General features: G+C 37.6%; 1 protein-coding gene across 12 annotated transcripts in view; it reads right to left on the reverse strand.

The window, feature by feature from the left end:
- Window positions 1-24,705, reverse strand: part of LOC145321782 (uncharacterized) — a 90,388-nt gene that overhangs the window by 18,822 nt on the left and 46,861 nt on the right. For all 12 annotated transcript variants that reach the window (XM_080163395.1, XM_080163394.1, XM_080163389.1 and 9 more), the window contains exon 5: window positions 16,220-16,313. In XM_080163395.1, coding sequence (XP_080019521.1) covers window positions 16,220-16,313 — 94 coding nt within the window. The remainder of the gene's footprint in view (window positions 1-16,219; window positions 16,314-24,705) is intronic.

Genomic DNA, 24,705 nt, shown 5'->3' on the forward strand with positions numbered 1-24,705 from the left:
AAGAATTAAAATATGTGCAAATTTTCCCAGCTATTTTTTAATCAGTTTAATGTAAATGTTAAAATACGGTTACATATTTATATATTTAGTAAGGGCTCGGCAGCCGCAGCTATGTTCAACATCTAGAAAGCAAACATCAGCCCCAAAAAAATTAAAACCCTAGGAAACGGCAGCTACATTTAAACTTTCTTCTAGAAACGCCAGTTATATTATCGAGACGCATGTTTAACTAGCAGAAGTAGCAGCAACATCTGCAGTGTACTTATATATGTATATAACATTGAATTGAAATTTTGTGATAAATCTTCTAATATTTTTAATTAGGAACTTACGCCACGTTACATAATGTTTAAATATTGTATTAAATAATTACATAGGCTGCTCTTACAATCTTAAATATTTACAAATTTAGACTAATGACGACAAAAAGTTAATATTTAACAAGGTTAATGAGAATTTTATTCAACACAATTTAAATAGATGAAGAAAAAAAATAAAATGTAGTAGGACGTATACATCAATTAGGATCTCCAAAGCCTTTAAACTTTTCAATCACAAGCAGGTTTTAAGCTTTTTTCTAGAACAAACACGAAAATTAGAAATAAGAAGAAACAGAAAAAAAGAAATTTATCGAATCTAAAATCTAAAACGAAAATTAATTGAGAATTTAAAATAGAATAACTGGATAAAAGGGAATTTTATATAACTTCGCACTTTTTAAAATAGAAACATATCACATTAACCTAACCCTGGTTTATTAGAAAGAATAGATATGTAGGGATAAGAAAAAGAAGTCTTTGTCATGAACTTCCGTCAGGGATATATAGATAGGTCAACGGACAATAAATCGTTCGTCCCCTTATTTTTCTTATGATTGCTAATTCGGAAGGAGAAGTAAAATTCATCGCCCACTAGCGGCTACGCCAATAGAGACAACCTTTTTTTCAGTTTAAAAAAAAATCTTTTTCGGGAAGTATCCTTCTTTCAAGAAGCAATTTATTTTAGGAGGGTGGTGGTACCCTCACCAAAAACAGGTATAAACATTCCAAGGATCACATCGGTTCAGTCGTTAGCGAGATCCTTCGGTGCACAGACAAACTTTATTATAAGGATTGGCCTACGCTTCCCTGACTTTCTTCAGGATTGCAATATTTTAAGGTCTGATGAATGTAAGCTTTCTAAATTTTAGTATCGCAGCTACCCTACAACTAAGAAACTTCCATCATAGACTGTAGCAACAAATAAGAACAAAGCTATCTTGCTTATGACAGATTTAAGAATAGTAATATTTTAAATACCATTAAAGTCTATTTTTACACTTTTTATATTTTAAATGTACTTGTTTTCTCTCTGCTTTTACTTTTATTCAAAGAAAAGTTTTGATCATAAAGGATTATTCTATTTTTAAAAAAGAATAATTATTCAAAATCTAATATTTCATTGTAATGAAAATTATGAAGAGAGTAGGATAGATGATAAATGAATGTTGAGAAAGGGTTATTAATACTAAAAAAGCAAGATGTTTCCAGAAAAAAATCTAAAGATTTGTACAGACATTTCAGTGAAATCCCAAATATATTTTTGTTTATAAAACCTATTGAGACTCAAACTTTACAATTTAGTCCCTTTACTAATAAATCATTTTTGTTTCAAAGATTGTTAAAATATATCCAGTTAATACTAATGTAATGACAAAATTTAAAAAAATTACCATTGACCTTACTGTCTTTTGAATTTTTTCCCCTAAAATGAACACCAAAGCGTAGGACTCTGCTTTAACTTGCCTTAGAAAAAGTTAGAGGCACAATTGTTTTTAAATGATGAATGATCCCCCTTGTTCCTTATATGGAAAAGTAGTACATTGTACTTGATTAACCTATACAAAAATTGGCATAAAATCTAGGCGATCTTAGAGCACATCCCACTTAAACTTTCTCCACATATCAATGTATGCAAAAATACAGACTTGTAGAAATTCAGATAAACTACAGGGTTCCCAGAAAAGGTTATAGTCCCTTTTATGGCAACGGCTCTTAAAGGGCGTTTCTTCGTATTTGTACAGCAGCTTCTGTTAGGTTATTTTAGGCTAGGTTATTGCCGCAGAGTTAGAGCCCATGTCAGGAGCTATAAACAGGAGAAAGGCTACTGTGAAAATACGACGAAACGCCCCTTAAGAGGCGTATCCAGAAAAAGTAAGCACTAAATTTTCTGCACGCTTCTCGCCCCTGATATAGCGTTTATATAATATATATATTCGAATTTGCAAGTCTGATCTGCCTCACCCTATTGCAAAAATTCTCTTTGCAAATTTGTTCCACAGTAGGCAGAAGTTTAACACCCATACAATCAAAGAAAGGGGCAAAATGTTTAAAACAGGGCAGCATAATACTATATGCTTAAAATCTATGAATTAGTAGGGAAAACATTTTTTAAGCATAAATCAAATATCAGTACATTTCTTCTGTACAGACTGGTACAAAATGTCAAATATTTCAAAAAATGATCATCTTAAACACAAATAAGGAGTTAGTGCGTTATTAGCATAAAAGATCTGATACAAACACAGATACCATTAATATTGTGTAGGTCTTATCAATATGTATTTTACTAGTGTCTTTGCCCCTAGAGGCCTCTTTTGTGTTATGGTGGTGTTATCTCCGAGGAGGGAGGTGGTACCATAGGGACAGGAAGACATCATTTAACTTTTAAATGAGGACTATAATGTCCATATGTCCGTCTGTCAATTCATGTCTCAATGAATAAAGTATAAAAGTTTTCTAGAAAGTTAGAGGGGTCAAATATAAAGAGCTTTATTTTTTACTTTTGATAGGCAGACAGCCAATATAACAATAAGGACAATAGTATAAGTGAACCGATACTCTATATGTTTAAGAACTTATTTCTGGCCCCTAACTAAAATATAACTATGCAGGTTTTTACTAATCTTAGTTAATTAACCTAACCCAATTGAAAACATTAAAATTTATTTTTCTCTCTTACAAGTTAAGGAAATTAACTTATCCTGGATAAATATGGAGATATCCCAAAATTATGAATCTCAATTATAATATAATCCTTTAAGATAAACAAGACCTTGTACCTAGCTGTTTTTTATAACTATTTTTAATTTGAAAAAGACCATAAATAAAAATAATTTCTCTTTAATTAAAAAATCAAGAATAAAGTGTATATCGAGTTACCGAGTAGAAAATTTAATTTCAATGACATCATCTTACCCCCTCCCTGTAATCTCTGTATGAATAAATGTATAATCAAGCTTCCTGAATTCTTATTGAACAAGATTTTGGGTACAGGTAGCCATTCAAAAGAGTAGTAATAATTTTTTTACTTTATACGTTCATGTAAGCATACTCTTTTAAGGTTGTAAGAAAGCTTGGGTGTTTTAATAACGACCATAGAGAGAGGGGACAAAGGGCTGTCTGTGTCTATTACACTAGTCCCCAAAGTTTTATAATTATAACTTTCAACCACAAATTTTATTCAACATAAGGGGTAATGTTGTATATCATAATTGGGGATGTACATTGATTTATCGGCCATTGTCTTATACCTTTAGATCCCCGGTAAAAACAAAGTATAAATAGACTTTAATGTTACAGAAACAATATTTTGAATTATACTCTAATATACTGTAATGATAAACTAGAAGGGTGACGCGGAGCTAGTTACAAGAAAAATGCACCTAATACAGAACCTTGCTTTACAACAGTCTATCATCATTATAAGACACATTATACACCTTTTTTTCCATTGACTTTATATAACATGGATAACATGAATGACTGTTAAAAGTCTAAATATGGCATTATATCTTGGGCGAGCCTTCCCAGTGTAGACATATAAAACAGCTAATTACACAATGAAAACGCATCATATTGGAAATCTAAGCTTATGATATAGGGAGGAGGCATTTGATCTTCCCAAAAGTAAAAAAAACTACCAAACGTAGCATTTAACAATTGCCTAATAAATGCTTTGTTAGGTTAAATTGGGTTAAATCATAGTCTATAGAGTTGAGGTGGGTGAACACACTGCTAGGAAGATAGGACCTAGGGGGTTGCATCCGGTTAGGATTTTTGGATGCAATAATTTTTGGAAATTCTGGAGGGATAACTGCCACTGGAACCATTATATTCATATTTCTGGTACAAGCGGCTGAGCTCAAGATTAAAGGGAAGGAGGGATAAAATAAAAATTGTATATAAAATATATACATAGACTAAACCCATTCAGGGACTTATGTGAAGATTCCCTAAAATGGAGAACTCAAAGGGTTATTAATGTTAAGCGACAAGGAAACAAAAAACCTTGATACCTTTATATAACAGGATACCTTGTTATTTTAGTTTTTCAACTATTTTGTATTAACACCCCTGTTGCTATTTAATATGTACCCTCTCTTTTTCATTAAATCATTTTAATATATCTATATATCAGATGTATATAATAAGATAAATTCATATAAAAACAATAATTGGGATTGAAATAAAGGTCACTAAAATAATCTGATCAAATGTTATTAAGTATTGGTTGGGGGACAAAATAACCCTTTTTTTGAAAATATTTCATATGCTATTTCTTCGGGTTGTAATAAGATCAAAATTAAATTAATTCTTAGCTTCCCTGAAATTGTTAAAACCATTGCTTTTGAGAAGAAAATAAAAAAACAACTACAAACAATATAAACCTTATAAAACATAGAATTCAGAGCTGGATCTTTAAGTCATTTCAATGGTGCGCCAAGCCAACTTCACACCAATGAGAGCACAGCATTTTACGAAATGCCGCGCTGTGATTGGCTGAAATTTGGCGCACCCCGATTTGGCGTACCATTGAAATGATTTGAAGATCCAGCTCAGATAAATTATTAACCTTGTACAAATAAAGGTAAATGAGGATGAATCTTGTGAGAGATAAAACTAATTCCACATGCACATAAAAATCTGTAAGATATCATTTAAAACTACAATTATAGAAAATTAGCAAAAAATGGGTAGTCTTACATTTTACTGTCTCATAAAGATGTAAACATGGTCCTCAACCTAACTTAACCTATCCTAGCCTGAAAAATAGTATCTAAAATCTAAAAATACATATTTTTTCTTGAAATTTTAAAAAGCCATATGGCTAAAAATTTTATTTACTAAAATGCAAGCCTACCTAAGATATTATTTATGTGCTATACATATGTATGTATACAACATTGTTCTTGGATGACTTCCGCAAATTTTATTAGTCTTGTCATCATAGATCAAAAGTACATAGATTAGATTTAGAACTCTACAAGTTTTGAAACATGGATTCAATATAAATATGTGACATTATTAAAATCTTAGGTAAATGTTAATTAGCCTCATAAAATCTATATTTTTTAGGTTAGTCCCTTGTAAAATATCAAAAGGAATGGAAAACTAATCAGCAATTTAAATGCTTTTACACAAATAATAAGGTTGCTTTTTAGACTTTTGTGTTATTAGATTTGTCATAAAATTATGATTAAAGATAAAAGTAGATGGAATGTCAGTAAAGCACACAAAAATCCCTGAATATTAATCCTTATTCCAGAAAAATCCATCCCTTTTTAGTAAATGATGAGAATTATGATCGCACGAATCATCTCCGACACGATATTATATCAGGGCGTAATACATTACACAGACTATTGGCAAAATCACCTATTTTAACAGTGGACCTCCCATAAACACCCCGTCCCCAGGTAACTGCAGGTGGCAAAAAAAGAAAGAAATTGGGACAGTTATAATTAAGCCGTCAGCCGTCATAAGCTGTCAATTTTAAAGCTACAGTTTAACTAATTACGGAAAGATTAAACTGCAATTTGTTAAAAATAGATAGCTGAAAAAGCCAATATGGGTTTGATGGATTGTCCAAATGAAAAAATAGAGGTTGATGCCAACAATTCATTTTAAAAATAGGCAGTATAATATATTCCATACGGTGCGTTATGTTCTTGTAAAAAGTAGTTGTAAGCAAGGTTTGGTGTCATCTTACTATATAAAGAAGTAAGGATTTTGCTGTCTGTTCGTTAAGATCTCGGTTATCAAAGAAAACAAAATGTTCCTAATATGGTTTAGGCTTTCGTAAAAATATCTTAACAGCCATTTAATAAAGTTTAGAAAAAAATACAATAACTTATTTATAGAAATAGGTATTCTCTAAAAAATAAATTTAGTATTATTGTGGTATCCGCCTAGGATAGATGGCAGACACCAGAGTTCAAAATGACTACGGCAGTGTGAACAGACGTGGACACCTTTACTATAGAGAAGCTACGCTTCTCTAACAATCACTAAATAACAAACAGCATCTATTCAGTTGTTCCTTTATTGAAGGTCTAAGGATTACTAAAGTTATATACAACAAACAATAGCTACACAGATAGGAATAAATAATCATAAATAAAAGCAATATAATACATATACAATAGTCAGTTTGGGCAATAATGATCCCCCATCCCTGAGAAGGGTGGGGGGAATTAACAATGCAGCTTAACCATAATAAGGCTGTCAGATTCAATCATTAATTTTAGGCATAGGGAGGGGGTCGGCAGACCCCTTCCCCAGGACTCGGGGGAGGGCCTTTGGCCCACCCCCGAACCCCGGTCAGGGGTGCCATAGGCATGGCTCACGGTTGCCGAATACCACAACTCTCCCCTCGGAAGGCTGGGAGAGGGTCTCCCTGCCAGACTTCCGACAGTGGTTGAGGCCTTCGGCCCGCTCCTTAGGGCTAAGATATATACAAATGATAATGATTCAATGGAATCCTAGTGGTGATTTTCAGGGCTGATGGGCTCCCAACGTGGGATAGAAGGTAGAGGCTGGCTTTGGTTGGACACGTAGCTCGGCGCCGGCAGGTGTCAGGTTGGCGTGGGGCACAGCTGTTGCGGGGCCGGTCAGTAGCGGGGCATTCTGGTTGTTGTTGGCAGCGGCTGGGGCACTGGCTGCCAAGTTGACCGTCTGAGCGGCAGCCTGGCCTCCCGAGGGGCCGCGGGGTCGTCCAGAGGGCGGTCCAGGCCTGCCTGGGCGGTCATGCCCGCTATCGGCTGATTGCATGGACACCATTTCCTCTGCGGCTTCCCAGCCGATGGGAATGGCATCCCAGTCTACTGAAAAGTCCCGGGACTTGGCATGGGTGAGCCGGGCTCTGGCCAAGGCCTTCCTGTACAAGGTTGGATGGTACAGGAACACTTGTGACATCGCATTCATGGCGGCCCGTACACCTCCTTGTGCGGCTGCCAGGGAAATGATGGTCAGATCCCCCAGCAGTTTGAGGATCAACAACAGCAAACACAGTATGGCTGCGCCATCTCCCCACTCGTGAATAGCTTGTCTGAACCCAGCCCAGACATCCAGGGCGGCCTCTCCTTCCTCCGCCAGCCGGTCGATATTGTAGGACACGATCCCATGGTCTCCGGTGGCCGAACAGCTACCTTGCTGAACGCATGAGCCATAGGACAGGCCGGTCAGCATGGCGGATTTATACGCTGGGAACGCTAGCAGCTGCTGCCAGTCGTTCAACTCAGCCTGCGAATACAAGCCTCCCGAACTAAAGTCATCCAAGGGTTCTGTCAGCAGCTGCTTGGGCGTATCCAGCGGGGGTGGCCTCTTCTTAGGTGCGGGGGTTAGCTCTATCCAGCCTTCCTCCGCGTGCACAGTCAGGGGGTAGGTGGAGGAGCAGGGAATCTTGGTGGCGTGGCCGCTATACACCCGTGTCACGGCGTCTACAAATCCTGTGGGTTCCACTGGTACTTTGTCCCAACATTCCTTGCTTTCACGGACAACGTATTTGTTGCGTTGGCAGGTAAGCTGGAGCAGGACATCTCCCCTCAGCACAGAGAACGTGCTCCCCTGGACACGCACAGGGTGGGCCGGGTCTAGTTGCTGGAGCTTCCAGCAATTGGCCGCTACTTCTTCTGCCGCTGTGCTTTTCATGCGTGTCTCCAGGGTAAATCCAATGTAACCTGCATGTATCTGGGCCTGCAGGGGGACATCCACATCCCTGGCCGATACTCTGGGCAGCGCTGCCGCGGCCGGGTCAGCTGCCACGAACAATGCTGGGTGGTTGGTGGCATGGGCCTCAAAGTCGCAGTTCACTATTGAGGTGGGGTTGGTCATGTTGATGAAGAACTAGGCTTGATGGTCAACCAGGAATGCATCCATCACTAGGCTAGGCTGGAGGCTGCGGATCAGCCTCAAGGGGCAATCTCTCCCCAGGTGGTCCCACACGTAGGTTGCTTCCCCAGTGATGCAAGACAGCTCAGAATGGGGACATTCTAAGGCCAGGTGGTCAGATTGGGACTCCACCCGTCCATCCTCTACTACGTAGGTCTCTTCCTTGACCAGCAGCCGTCGTTCCTGGAGCACTAATTCATTGCGGTACAGCTGGCCCTCGAAGTGGACGTCCTCCCCTTCACAACCCACCCCCTCGGGGCTGTTGACCAGGGCGCCCACCATATCGAGGGTGAAGAACAGGGGATGGTTCAGCTGGAACGTCAGTGGCTGGGTCTTGCCTGGCAGTGTGTAGACTCGGTTCCTGGCCAGGTCTCGGCACGTGTCTGGATCGATCTTGGTTGGCCTCATGAGGGTGGGGACCAAGGTCACCTTGAGGTGACCCCATACCCCACACCTGAATGTCCACTGGGACACAGTGAGCTGACAACTGTATCCTGTTGTTTCCCTAATCTTGACTTGCTGCAGGACATGTACTTCATGGCCCAGGGGCACCTCCTGGTGTAGCGGTTCCATGCTACACATCTTTTCCTTATTGTAGGCTGTGACGTGGGTGGGGTTGGCGCAGTCCCACCCTACCAGGACGTAGCTAGTTGTAGGCCACACGGCTGCCAGCAGTAGCCCCCACAGGACCATCCACCAGTGTGAGAAGCTACCAGACAGCCATCTACCTCGCGCACGCGGCTGGGGATCTTCGGCTCGGGTCACGGCTGCTTCTTGGGGCTGGACACGGCTGGGCTGCTCCTGGCTAGATACAAATTTCCATTGAGTGTTATCTTTGTGTGTTCGGGGCATCCCGATACCCTCCCCAATGACAGACTGGCAGGCGACTGGCGCTTGCCTGGGTGTCGGCTCCCCTAGCCCCAAGGGGTCCCTTCCCTTGTCCATGGCATGCCCAGTGGCATGGGGCTGAAGTGCGTGTGGCACAGGCTCGCCCTGACTCACGTCCCTCCCCTGCCCTAGGAACTCAGGTGCATGTGGCACAGGCAAGTCCTTATATCCCCAAATTTCAATCTCCCCAGCCTCTGGTGCAGGGGGCACAGGCAAGGTTGGGGTTTTACAATAGTTTGGATACAACACATTTGTTAAATTTAACTTATCCTGGCTCGACTGGAAGTGCTGGGCAGCTGGGTTCCCTCGGCTGGCAGGGGGCGCTGGATGGTGTATAGCTGGGCTCTCCCTACAGGCTGGTGGCGCTGGCTGACTGGGGGTGACGGGTGTCACCCCTTCCTCTGGGACTGCTGGCTCGTTCCAGGATCCAGGTATCTCGGTGGGGGCGACGGTTGTCGCCCCAGGCACCAGGTTGGAGGCGCTGGATAGCACCCCCCAGTCATCGCAGGTGGCGGCGCCGGGTGGCGCCCCTTACATCGACTATGATGCGCTGGCTAGCGCCTCCTGCCTCTCTCGTTCAACGGCCGCCAGGGCCTCCCCATACACCGTCTCAGTGACGCTGGGTAGCGCCCCTCCACTCTTGCTGGGTAGGCTCGGTCGGGCAGGCCCCATCATGTTTAGGCTAAAGGGCTGGGGCCTCAGAACTTCTGGCTCGGCAATGTTGTTGGGCTGTACAAACTCCGGCCCCAGGTGGTTGAGACTGAAGCCCAGGCCAACCCGGTTGGGTTCAGCCGCGCCTCCCAGTACGTTGATTCTAGCTGGAACGGTCCCAAACTGCGGCATTCCGTCGGCTCGGCCCGCTGCGTTGGGGGCGGCTGCTTGCTGCGGTGGTGCTGGGGGCGCGCTCCCTTCCATGTGGGCTACTCTGCTGGGCTTTCCTGGGGGAGCACCCTTGTCTGCGGTGCGCCTACGGCCGGCTACCTGGTCCCAGTTGGCTCTGAACTCGGCCGCCGTATGGCCAGCATAGTGGCAACGCTCGCACTTGGCAGGACGGTCACGGCGTGGCTGGGTGCGTCTCTCCTCTAGGCTGACTTCCATAGGCGTCGGACAGTCGCGAGCTCGGTGGCCTCTCCCTTGGCAGCGGAAACAGCGGCCTGGAGTCTTGTCATCTGGAGCGACCTTCCCCATCTGGTGGAGACCCGGAGCCAAGGCGCCAATCTCCATTGGCTCCGACTCGTCGTAATTGGGCAACTGGACGCTGGCTGATCCCGTGAGCCCGTCGGTGGCGTCCACTAGGCACACACCCTCCTTCAGCTGCTTGGTAATCATTGTGACGGTGAACATGGCTCGCCTCGTGTACTCAGGTACAGAGGCGATCTCATGACTCATCATTTCACGTTTCACATTAGCGTTACGAATGCCACGATTTAATTCATCGATTAATAATTCGAGATCCTCATGGCTGTAGGCCTCCCTATACAAGGCACACTTTGTGGATATGTATGCTTGTATAGGTTCTGTCGAGTGTTGCCTGTAATCCCTGAAGGCTTGCTTCAAAGTCTGGGATTCAAAGGCTGGACGAAATAACATTTCACACTCGGCCTTGACTTGTTCGTATGTCAAGGCTTGGCCTGCCTCGCCAAACAGATGAGAAGCCATTTCCGCCGCTTGCCCTACCAGTGACAGTAAAAGGGCGTTGCGGCGGTTGAGGGTGTCATGGGGCGGCACGCGGTAAGCCGCCCATGACATCTCGAGTCTGCGGATGTGGGAACTCCAGGATTGCTTGGGCGGTCCTCTATACTCCGGCAGGTTACTCAGCATCAGCTTGCAGTACTCGGCTGGAGCCGGCTGGGGGTCATCCTGGAGCCATCCTTGGGCTTGGTCGCCTCCTGGCGCTTGCGGCTGCTCCATCGGGTCAACGGTTCAGCGGCGGGACACAAAGCTGTAAGACAATATTATAAATGGTTTACACTTGAGGCTTTCTAGCCTAGCAGCCAACACTGTTTATCACTAGGTTGGTAGTTTAGCTACAAAGATATAACTTGGATGTACTTATCACTAGTTTTATTCTGGGTTTGTAGAGTAGGCTGGTAGGGGTAGATAGCTGTTGAGGGTCTGAACTGCTGTCAGGAACTGATTGGGTTTTCCTTTATCACACTATAGATAGGAGGGAGAAGCTTGTAATTCTTTATTTTCTAAAAATATCTCTGTTAGATGCTATGGAGTAGCTCCGCTCCTGTGTGTGTGTGTGTGTGTGTGTGCGTGAAATCTCCTTTCCTTGCAGCGCGCTTACGCACCGTCAAATCCGCGCACACAGGTAAAACGCGCACTTATCCCTCAACTCGCTCTCTCATTGGTCCGCTTTGTCCGTTGAATTTTATGATATGTCCCGAACTCTGTTGCGCGACCCGTAATTGGCGCTCTGTTCTCCCGATCGCTAGCTCCACACCGTGGGCGGACTTAGTCAAGTGTGGGTAGGAGGGGGGAAGCGCGTGAGGGGACGGGGTAAAACCGTCCGTTCCCCCTGTGGGGAAGGGGGGGGGGAGTGCTGTGGGTTTGAGGTAACTGTGTGATGAGGTAATGGTGCCCTTTCTCCTTAATCCTGGGCTTATTGTTATGTCACCTTGATTGTATTCTCTTCAATGGATGGCGGGCCCCTCCCTTTCCTCTGGAATAAGGGGTGTATTTGTTGTGCTGGAGGCTTGGGTGGTTAGATTGTTTATCAAGGCATTGTTATATTACATCTAGATTCTATTTTTGGCCTTATCACAATACATAACAGATTTGCTTACCAAGCCTGTTCTATTTTTAGTTTTATCACAATACACAACAAATTGTTTGCCAATCCTTGCTCATAAATCTATTGTTTAGCCATCACACTAGGGTGGTAATCCCTACAATGTGATATAATATCTGCTTTTCTAGATGGGTGGCTGCGCTGTAGCCTCTCAGGATACTTGGAGTTGACGTAGTTTCTTCTGCTTGGTACACTATACTCGTATGTTGGCTCGCAGCTCGCAGCTATTTGGCGTGTTTCAGCCTATCGGCGGCAGGGAATGTCCCGTCCTGCAGCGCCGTATATCCGAATCCGACTGCTGGCGGCAGGGAATGTCCCGTCCTGCGGCGCCGCTGGTTCGAATACTGCGATATCTTGCAGTAAATGTTGGCCTATTTTCAGCCGTTTACACTTAGTTGGCCTGTTTCAGCCGGTCCGCAGGCCTGTTTCAGCCCTTGAGCGCTCAATTCTCCGTTAGATGTCGGCGCTTCTCGCGGTTCTCCGTCAAGTTTCGCTGTCTCGCTTCCACAACTGCCGGATACAGAGTTAGACCTTGCTATCCAGGGTGGGTAATTCAGGTTGCTTGTGTCAGTTTTGCCAGTTTCACTGCTGGGAGTACCTTAGTCTCAGCTGCGCGTCTGCTCTACACTTGTGGTTTGCCGTAATCTCACACAGCTGTCACCAAAAGTTGTGGTATCCGCCTAGGATAGATGGCAGACACCAGAGTTCAAAATGACTACGGCAGTGTGAACAGACGTGGACACCTTTACTATAGAGAAGCTACGCTTCTCTAACAATCACTAAATAACAAACAGCATCTATTCAGTTGTTCCTTTATTGAAGGTCTAAGGATTACTAAAGTTATATACAACAAACAATAGCTACACAGATAGGAATAAATAATCATAAATAAAAGCAATATAATACATATACAATAGTCAGTTTGGGCAATAATGATCCCCCATCCCTGAGAAGGGTGGGGGGAATTAACAATGCAGCTTAACCATAATAAGGCTGTCAGATTCAATCATTAATTTTAGGCATAGGGAGGGGGTCGGCAGACCCCTTCCCCAGGACTCGGGGGAGGGCCTTTGGCCCACCCCCGAACCCCGGTCAGGGGTGCCATAGGCATGGCTCACGGTTGCCGAATACCACATTATCAAATAAAAGATGGGGTGTAGTAAATTCTCTATAACCGCTCGTAGATCAATAAAGGTCTAGATTGATTTACATTTAAACATAATCTATGGAGCAAATAATCCCTATACTAAAGTAACAGGATGTTTGTCTGTTTGTCTGTGTATATGTGTGTCTGTGTGACTGTACCGAAGAATCTCACTAACCGCTAAACCGATCGGATTCTCCTTTACAGGGTAGCTTCCCATAGGTCCCGGGAAGGTTTATAACTATTTTCTTGGAGGGTGGGACAACCCAACCCCCAAAAAATGAAAAATACCCCCCCTCAAAATAAAAAATTCTTATTAAATTAAAACAGTTTTTTTCATATTATCAAAATGTTATTGTAACTGAAGAGTATCATTATGAAACAGTGTATCACCTATAACCTTTGGTTATTCTTTCAACTATAAATCATACATACATAGTAAATGAAATTTCAATATTAAAAATGACAGTTCTTATAGTCTTAAAAGATGCTAGCTTCTGTTTTTAAACTGTTGTTTATGCTCTATATTAATCTATGTTCACGAACAAGATTACTGACATATAAGGAAATTATTTGGCTTTGCTTAGGCGTTACCTTGTTAAACTGTTAGATTAACTGAGAAGTAGACCTATGTATATTAACTATTTGTATTATGTAGATCTTACAGATATTACTTTTGAAAATATCTATCTTAAAAGGTTAATTTTATATTTTTCAAAATGCAGGAAGGAAGGGGACAATGGGCTCTTTATTTAACTAGTCCCAAAGTTTCTTATTTTCTTATTTGTTGGCTTTATAACTTTTATTGAATTTGATTGGTTGGTTCATTAAGCTGAGCGTCCAAACGTTTTAAACATCTTTAAAAGCATTGAATATAAAAACTATAAATGCTTGCAATCTCAAGATACACCTATCTGTATACATATTATTTTTTCCTTCTTACTAAAAATCACAAAATAAATTAAATTAAAATATTTAATAACAAAAAATCCTATAAAAAGTAATTGTAATTTGAAACCGAACTTTCACATTTTTTACTTTTTTAAAGAATCAGGTTTCAATTGAAAATTCTTTAAGTTTCTTTTTATTTCAGCTGTAATACATATCAAAGATGCTTAAATTCATCAGTTGCGCAGCAATAATAAGCTACATAGTTTATAGATATAATACCTACAGCAAATTGGTATAAAGTTATAACAAGGATGACAACATCCATAAGTAGCGAAGCACAAAATTTCGTGAATGGGACTGACGGTCATTGTTGTTTTTTTTCAAATGACGGGAAATTTAATTTTGATATCTTTAACTGAAAAAATTTTGAAAATCGATTAATAAACACCAAAGATATGGGGGAAAATGTAAAAAATATAAAAATAGCCAAAAACCTGCAAAAAGGCAGTCTGACCGTCATTGTTGATTTTTTCAAATGACCGGAAATTTAATTTTTATATCTTTAACTGAAAAAATTTGAAAATCGGTCCATAAACACCAAAGATATGGGGGAAAATGTAAAAAATATAAAAATAGCCAAAAACCTGCAAAAAGGCAGTCTGACTGTCATTGTTGTTTTCTTCAAACGATGTGAAATTTAATTTTGATATCTTTAACTGAAAAAAGTTTGAAAATCGGACCATAAACACCAAAGATATGGGGGAAAATGTAAAAAATATAAAAATAGCCAAAAACCTGCAAAAAGGCAGTCTGACCGTCATTGTTGGGTCTGTAAACGACAGAAAATTTAATTTTGATATTCTAACTGAAAAAATTTTGAAAATCGGACCATAAACACCAAAGATATGAGGAAAAATGTGGAAAATAAAAAAATAGCCTAAAACCTGCTAAAAAGCCGTCCGACCGCCATTGATGTTTTACAGTTAATTGTGCACCTTAATGATGGGAATGTTGTCAAAAAATTTCAGCTTTCTATCTTTTATAGGGGCTGAGTAAATCCCATTTCCCCCATAGCGTTACGGACTGACGGACGGACTGACGGACTGACGGACGGACGGACAAAGCGAATTATAGAGTAGCTTCGCTACTAAAAAAGGGTATATGAAATACGTGAGTATATTTAAGGGGGAAAATTTGTCGTCAATTTAGGTAGCTTCAATTGTCCTCATTTAGGTTGCTACAATGGTTCATCCAGTAGGAGGGAAAGGGATGTGGGAAAGGGATTAGGGAAAGGGATGTGGTAAAAGGTGTGGAAGGGGGGTATCATTATTTTAGCCAGCTGCGAATATCCCTTTATTAGAGCTAGTACATGAAAATCTGGTGCAACATCCAAGTAATATCGATTCTTTTAGAGAATATCTAATAAAAAATAATAATAAATAACGGACAAATTAGATATAGAGAAGCATCGCTGCAAAAAGTTATTGGAATTTGATTTTTCCTCATGTGTGTACAAGCAGTGATCTAAAGGGATAAGACAATGACCGATAAATTGATGTATATCCCTAATGATGACACAGAAAATTATCCCTTATAAAGCTTAAAATTAGTGGTTGAAACCTTTGAACACTTAACTTATTTAATCAACCAATGAAAATTTACTCCAAAGTAATCCAACGAATCAGAAAACTTTATCATAAAACTTTGGGGACTAGTGTGATAAACAGCCCAATGTCCCCTCCCTCCCTGGTGTACGAGGGTAATTTAACGCTTGTTAAGCTATTATTTAATAGCATGCCGCTTTTTTCCATAATATGCAATTATTATTTAGAAATGATGGCAAACAATTCTAATTACAAGATATGTTTCATATTATGTTTACATTTTTTGCTTTTTGTACTGGTGAAAAATACTAAATAGTATTAATAATATGCGTATAAGCTACGGCTTTTAGATAATAAGTAAGCTTGGACTATAAACTAATTATTTGCGATTTTACTTTGGAGAGTGGAGGCATAGACCTCCAAAGATTACACCCTCTAACCACTCAGTTTAAACCCCATGAAAATTTTAAAAAATATATTACATTACTTCCCTCAAATCTTAAAATCCTCACATTTTAACCACCCACAAAAAAAAGCTTAGGCGTCCTTGGGTAGAGGTACTCCCAAATATTTTAAAATCTTGCCTGGTTCAATAAGAAGCTTGTATAGGAGCGACTTGTCAGTAAGACAGACATTCTGTTACTTTTATGTAAGGACTAACTTGAAGCGAAGGCATTGTCCTTACCTGCTTTTTGCCAGTCAGTTGGACTAGTAGATTTTTCATTGTTCCTCTGCTGTTCTTCCTCATCTTCCTCGCTATCAAGGTCGTCTTCGTCCTCCTGGAACAAAAAAACACATGAAAATGAAATCATAAACCATAATTGGGATTCAAAATAGAAGATTCAATCGCATTTCTGTATATACAGGATGTTTGTCTGTGTGTTTGTACCGAAGGATCTCGCTAACCGCTGAACCTATAGGGTTCTCCTTAACAAGGTAGCTTCTCATAGGTCACGGGAAGGTTTATAACTATTTTGGGGGAGGGTACCACCACCCTACAAAGAGAAATCGCCCCTAAAAAATATTACCCACCCTCCAAAAATTTTTTTTTACTTTTTCTTTTAAAATCTAAAATAACAAATTGGGTTATTAAGTTCGACTCTACCCTCTTCAAGTGTCCTTAGAGGCCTCTAGGGGCGTAGACGCTAGATTATAATGCATAAGTACCAATTGAAATTTATTCAATGTTTGTATATAATAATATTTTTTCTAGATATATTAGCAGCAAGGAAAATATGTTCATAAAAATATTTTTAAAAAAATAACCTATAGTAAAAAAGTTATTCAAATGTAATGATAATAGTTAGTAAATGTAATGTTTAAGCGATATTTATTACGTTATGTCATATATGCATGCTTACTAAAAACTATATAATGAACCGTTTCTAGAAAATAATTTAAATAAATGAAATTAATGAATTAAAATTGACCGAAAATCGTGGTTAATTTGAAACCCCAACTGAATAAATTGAATACCAATAGAAAGAGTGAGAAATAGAAAGCTGCCGTTCAGGGTTCTACATTAGCTAAAGTGTCTAAGAATTTATTAGAATATTAATGTTAATGGATTTTTGCCTCAAGTTAAAAAGCAGGATAAACTTAGCACATTTTCAGTGATGCTTTATGTAGGTTTTGTCAGGAGTTTCCGGCTAATTAAGGGTTGATTGTTCAACTAATAGCAATGCTAGGCATGCGATTGTAGCGTAGTATAATAAAGACAAACAGTTAATTTACTAATAATAATGTATTAATTCAATTACAGATTATAATATAAAAAGAGTTATGATAACTATAACAGTAACAATATGCACTTTTGGTCTGTGCCAATTCCCAAAGCAAGTGATCTTGCTTCAAGAGGGTAAAACACAAGACTAAAGTTATATTTGTCAAATACATACATTTCTCTGACAGAGAGAAATGTACTTTATATTACACGATTAAATAATAACAAAAATCAAGATTCAACATAAAACAGCTACAAATACATAAATGAACACATGAAATTAAACATTTTCTACTATTTACCCTTAGAATAAAAAGGCGCCCTGAACGGTACGTTTTCCAAATCCCCGGGGGAAATTGTTGTAAATTTCTCCTCACCAAAATCAAGCCACACCTGTAGAGTTACTCAAACTTTAGGATTGGGAAAATATTCTTGAAGATTATTATGAGATTTAATTTTCCCGTCGTATTATAGAAAGATTATATTAAAACCAGTTTTGTTAACCCCTAGGGGGCGAGATTTAGATGAGAAACGGAGCCATACTGGAAAAACACTTTTTTAACCTTTTGAGCAAATTAAAAGTAAGAAAAATTGTGATAGTCATAAGGTAAAACTTTTTAAATTTAATGTAAAAACATTTTTTAGTAATTATAACTAATGGTAGAAATGTTTAGTTATTTTATACTTAAAGGTTAACAACCTCTTTGCACGCCACTAAAGTAAAAAATGTTGATTCTAAAGAAATATTATTTCCCTTTAAATGATTAATTATCTATAACTCTGTTTGTAAAATATTACTTTTTTGAATGTTTGTCATTTTCCCTGTGCAAAGGGTCTACTCATGATGCATAATAGATGAGTTTAGCTTCAAATTATAGGGTTTGTCTTCTAAATCTATACATATCGTCAAGTTAAATATTGGGCGGTCAATATTTTATTTCAGTTTGTCATATTTACAAAGTACTCAAAAGATATTATGATATTGTTGTACCAATTGGTTTCTTATTGAAGTTTTGGATGGGTTTAGGCTATTTTGCTATCAACCTTCCCATAGCGTGTCTACACCACCCTTAAACTTGAAAAAAAGCTTGGACGTCATTTAACCCTTCTTCTTAACCTTTACAATGAAGGCTTTCTTATTAAAGAACCTAAAAAGAAATCTCGGCCCAAAATCAACATATTTTAGATTTTAACGCGCAATAAGAAAGAAGCTACGTTTTAGATAATAAAACACGATAGGCCTAAAAGAAAATTAGTAAGCAACACAAAAAGTACAAAAGTATTGATTTGTGTGAGGTTTTTGGCATTTAGAAATAATAAAAATGTCAAGAAAGTGTCGGGTTTTACTTGACATAAGTTTCTGTAGTCCAAAGTAGATGAATGTCTATTCGTCAGCAATAGAACTCAACTACTAAAGGAAACTTCTTAATAATGGATTTCTTCTTATTACTTGTATCTTACACCAGAATATCAAATACTCTAATAAAGTGAAACTCGTAGCTGGCTACTATAACGATACGCCCCATCCATTCCCTTTAGCCTATACCCTTCCATAACACCAGATGACCGAAATTGCCGAAAGTGTCATGTTATCCACGTATATTCTAATTTCATTTTTTTCATAGACTATGATGGATTTATGCTATTCACAGGAGTGCTTTTTGTAAATTTGATACTTTTGAAATATTGTTTTCTCCTTTGTATTCGAAAATTTGCAGACACATTAAAATTTGGGCCCAGCAATATTGATTAATATTTGTCACAAACTTAGGAATTTCAAACAGCTATATTTAAATGGTTAGATTTATGTACCACGATTAATTTTGTTATAACACTGCAACACTCGATAAATAGTTGGGTTTTGGAACATGGCAGTTTTGTCTGCCACATCATATTGATACTTTGTAAGAAGAATGCCTTGTTAAAAAAAGGGCATATTATTGAAGAAAGAGTTTACTGTAGAATACATCTTTAAGATCATGTACTTTATTTAGCAATTTTTCAGGTTAAGGTTCACCATTTTAGAAACAGATTGAATTGCCTCAAATTGAAGTTTTCTTTTTATGTAGAATTTTGAACTTATAAATCCTCTTTATGCTGGTACCAAAATCTTGAAACTTACTTCTGATTCTTAAAGTCTACCACAACGGTTTATTTTCAGGCGTGGTTGATAGATAATACAACACACACACACACACACTCAGACACACACACACATTCATTTTATAAATGACTAATATACAAATATAAACGAATGCATGAAAGGGCCCTATTCATTTCAAATATTAACTGGTCGTTCCATGGTTGCCAAGTATGAAAGGGCCTTATACATTTCAAATATCAACTGGTCTTACCATGGATGCCATGTTCAAAAAGGACCTATCTATTTAAACTATTTGTGTACCTAATTTCAAAATAATATTTGACCTCAAAAAATACATGTACTGTTTAACTTCCATCCCCTTGGTACTTTCCCCCAAGGGGATAGTTGAGATAATCTTTGCTGAATACTGTTTGAGCAAAAAAATCAAGTAAAGGACAGGTATTTGGTAGTTGGAAAAATTAAGGAATAAAATGGGAAAGGACAATTGCCGATAAATTAAACACCCCCAATGATGATGCACAAAATTGCCCCTTTGTATATTAGAATTAGTGGTTGAAAAGTCAAAATTCAATAAAATTCTCCAAAAAACTAGTGTAATAAACAGCCCTATGTCTCCTCCCTCATGGGAAATTGACCTATCCCCAAAACGTGGAAATATTTCTTTAGGCAACCCTGGTTTTCATAACAAATTATGCAAGAAAGAGGAGGTATATAGGAATGTATACACAGTTCATTTGAATATATAAAACCAGAGAAAAATAATGCAGCATTTCCAAAAAATATTAAGAATTTTTAAAAGTTATCTAGTTTGAAAATGCAAAAATATTTAAATATTTTTCCAGTATGGCTTCGAACTGATTAATATCTGCTGGATTAGAACCAGTTATCAACCATATGGCAAATCATGTATAACAAGGTAGTACTGCCAATTTTCAACAAAACTTGTTTTAATCTTTTATGTTACATTTTAATATCAGCAGAAATCTGTCTTTAATACGATGCGATAAATAACTATACCTTTTTCAATTTTGTTTTTGTATGACTAAGTCTAAAGAAACACTTTTGATGGATTTTCTTATCCCTTTATTTAAGATAAATAAGCATGCAGTTAATATTTTGATTTATTGTTTTTCATTAGTTGTTGGTATGATACTAATTTTATTGTTTAGAATTACAAAGCCTCTATTAATATTTATATAGCTTGTTAATAAATGAATATCTAAGTACAGTTGCATTCTAAAAATTACTAATCAATTAAAGCAAAGCTTTTCTTCATATAAGTAAGCATCATGGTGTGAATGATTTATTAAAGCCAGGTAATTAAAGTTAATGCATAACTACTGAAACGTTTGAATTTTTTATTATAAGGAAGCTTAACATAGGGTCAGGGTTGGTTTAAAGCTATTTTTTAGCTTTAATCCTTGGAATGGTTTAAGAGTATTTTTTGCCACCTTCTTATTCCATCGAATAAAGATCACTTAGAAGTTAGGGGCTCAGATGCTATTAAAATAGAACAAGAACTCCCCCCCCCCCCCACATTTGATATGAATGGTAAACATCCAAGTTTAAAACATTTACCTGTTTTATATCTAAAAAAAATGCGTTGTAATTGAGTCATACAAGACAATTTGAAATAGAAATGTAACTTTTGTAGGCTCCCTACTCAATCTTAGTTAAGCAGAAAATAAATTTGGAAAACCACACAATTAACCCCAGGTTATCAACAGTTATTTATAGTCAGGGAGATTAATTATAGCAGGGATAAGATGCAATGGTTGCTATCATTTTGGCCCATTAACCAATCCCCCCCCCCCCTGGAAACGGTTACTTTAAAATACCTAAAAATATTTATAAAAAGGATATTAATTGTGTTTTTGGATTTTCAAATATAAAATTGTTGTTTGAACTATTTAAGATTAATTTAATGAGGCATATAAATACTATTTACGCCTATAACAATATCTTTAAACACTTTCACTTTAAAAATAAAAGAAAACTGGGACTTCCACTAAAAAGGAGAAACTATGGCCTTATACGAAACTATTTTGGTTTTGTCTTATATGACTAATAAAATAATCTTGGCAATTTTTCAGAACAATATTTGCAAACGTAAATTCGGCAGGATTTTACAAAAATATGCAATTAAATACACATAATAATAAATAATACTAGCTAGCCTACTAATACGGAAATGTGCCATTTAAACACAATCGTAAAATGGACAAAGACGGTAAAAATCCCCCCCACCCTCCTTTATATGAAAGAAAAGTAGGCCTTATCATGAAGTAGGCCTACGTCCCACCCACTTGAAATAAAAGTGAAATCTTTTTCGGTCTGTTAAGTTAAATCAGAAATATATGTATACACTTATATGGTCAAAAGTGTTTTAGAAATCAAGACAAAAAATTAAACATGCCTGACAAAAAAAACTGAACCAATAAATGTGTTTGTTTACAATATAACAACGAAGTGATATTTATAAAATACTAGCAGATGCGCCCCTAGCATCTAAGGGCACTATATTCAAAGAGATCGGTAAAGCAAATGAAATAGCTCAAAACCATCCCAAAACTTACTTTGAAAATTAAAAAGACTAAAACCATCCCAGGACATATTTGAAGCTTCTCTAAAATTTAGGAAAAAAATCCGTTCAGTTCAAAAGCTAGAAAAATAAAACCTTACTACCTAACATAATAGGATTATACTTTTTAGCAATTATACTACATTATTTTAGGTTCAGAGGAAAAAAATGTTATCAAACTATATCCTTAATTTCAATTAGAATTTTCATGTTTTCTTCGGACGAAAACTAAATTTTTTTGTATATTAGAAATTATTACGTTGTGATCTGACTTAAGATTGGTTAGCCATCTATGAACTAAAAAACAAGACTTCTTTATAGGAATGTCTCTTAGTATACATAAATCTATATCGTATATGTATATTTTAAAGGAACAATAAAAAATGGGTAAAACTAATTGACGTAAAAATTATGAACTTAACTGATCGTGTAAACGAAAACTTATGCATTATTGAAATGAAAAAAAAAGACAAAAAGGCATAAAAAAGAATATTTACCCATCAATGCGTTAGAACAATTTCTAATAATACCCGGACGTTCTAACCCATCATAGAGTAGCTGTGTTACTAATTGTTTATAATCATCTATAGCGATGTTTACTCACAGACGGACGTACTAACCCATCCTAGTTATAGAGTAGCTGTGGTAATAATCATATGTCGCAATACTAAGTTTAAATTGAGGTACTTCCCTGTAAATAAACAATATATGTATCTAGGTTCAAAAAGTCAATATGAGGCCAATTACCCATAAATATGGGCATAATAATATACACATTTGTTTCATTTCCTTCAGTCATACATGGATAGGACAATAGCCTCTAAACTTTTATGTAAAAAATCTGTACTGTTGGATACGTGAAAAGAAAAGCAAAGCTACTCTTTAATTCACTTGTTTGTCTGTCAGTAACGCTAGGGAGGAAATGGGATATACTCGGCTGATATTAAAGCTAGACTTTGATTTTTCTTGTCAACTTTCCCATCATTATGGAGAATCTTTGCTGATCATGGATTTTGTCATCCTTGTTTTTTTCCTACCAACTAACTGAATTATCAGTTTTAAATAGTTCCTTGGTTAAACATAAGCTTTATATGTGGTTGCAAAAAGAAAGGATATAGAGATGCTACGATCTTTGTTATATTATTTTAATATAAACCTTAATATTGACCCCATATTTATTTGAATGGCCATACATTATCCTACATTAAAATAAATAGAGATTTTAACGAAAGAAATACAGGAAGTGGTTTTATCCAAAGAAAATCCAAACTTTTCTACAAAATAAATCAATTTGAGTCAAATAATAACAATTTACTAAAACTGCTTAACAAAAACTCTTTGTTTTTACACATTACAAATCAAATTTTTATATAAATTAATCTTACAAAGCTATCACTTCGAGAGTATGAACATGTAAAAACTCAAGACCGAATGTTGATTTCAGAATCATCAATCGTAACCAGGGATCTAAAGGGATAAGACAGTGGCCAATAAATTGATGTACATCCCCAATGCTGCTGCACAAAACTACCTCTTATGTCGATTACAATGTTTGGAGACTTAACTCAATGAACCAACCAATCAAAATTCGACCAATATAAGGCCTGAAGCCGTCGAAGAAGAAAACGTTACAAAAAAACTTTGGGGATTAGTGCAATATACAGCCCAATGTAACCTCCTTCCATGATCGTAACCCATCACACACACACTCAAACACACATACACAAACAAAAACTCACATAGTCACACACTGAAACACATCTAGCATGTTGTAAATAATAAATATTGTTTCTTCATGACCCATTTTTCAACCACTTCCTCACACCAAGCAATGTCCCATAAAAATATGTACAGATTTAAGGATCTAAAATAAATGTTGTTCAGATTATAAGAGAATTGTTTAAAATCGCCTTGTGGATTTGAGATGCATTTGACAATGCGGCACAATCTAGAACGTGCAGCAATTAAAGATAAAACTTGATAAAATCGCCATACACGTTCAAGGGGGAAGGTATTTTCCTCCTAAAACCCTTCATTTAAAAAAATCATTAGATTATCCCCCTCAAAGCTTTGAAACTCGTCACTTTACTCCCATTAAAATAAAAAGCTTAGACGTCATTGAGAATCGCCCTTTAGATTTTAACCAATGATGTTTGCTGTAACTAATACTTATGAATTGTTTTTTTGTAGGGTAATAATTCTTTGGGGCTTTAAAAATATTTTTTGACAAATTTTTTGTGGACACAATGCTCTGAAACCATGCATATATGTACATTTATCCAAATTGAATCACATAATTACATCTCAAATGTTTTTCAGGATATGCAAAAAGTAACTTTTTAAGATTAATATCCGCTGGATTAGAACCGGTTCTCAACCATACTGATCATGTAAAGCATCTTATTACAGACAATTTTCAACGAATAATAAAATAAAAATCATAGAATTCATACAAGATTTGTTATACCTCAGATCTAACAAAACTGGTTTTAGTCTTATAATTTTTCATTTTAATATCCGCGAAAAGCTGTCTAAAGTACGTTGCGATACATAACTATCCTATGTGATATTGTAAAGGGATCATAGTCACTAAAGATACTTAACTGCATTGTAAATACATTATATACTGCATTAACCCAACTTTCTTAAAGGGATAGCTGCATGAAGTGCATTTAAAGAGTTTGATTGCAAGCACAAAAATACCATCTAATATAATTAATTTTGTATTACAATAAATAACAATCAATTACGCACCACCAAACT

This window comes from Acartia tonsa, chromosome 6 (assembly GCF_053477335.1).
Source record: "Acartia tonsa isolate MP-2025a chromosome 6, ASM5347733v1, whole genome shotgun sequence".
NCBI lineage: Eukaryota > Metazoa > Arthropoda > Copepoda > Calanoida > Acartiidae > Acartia > Acartia tonsa.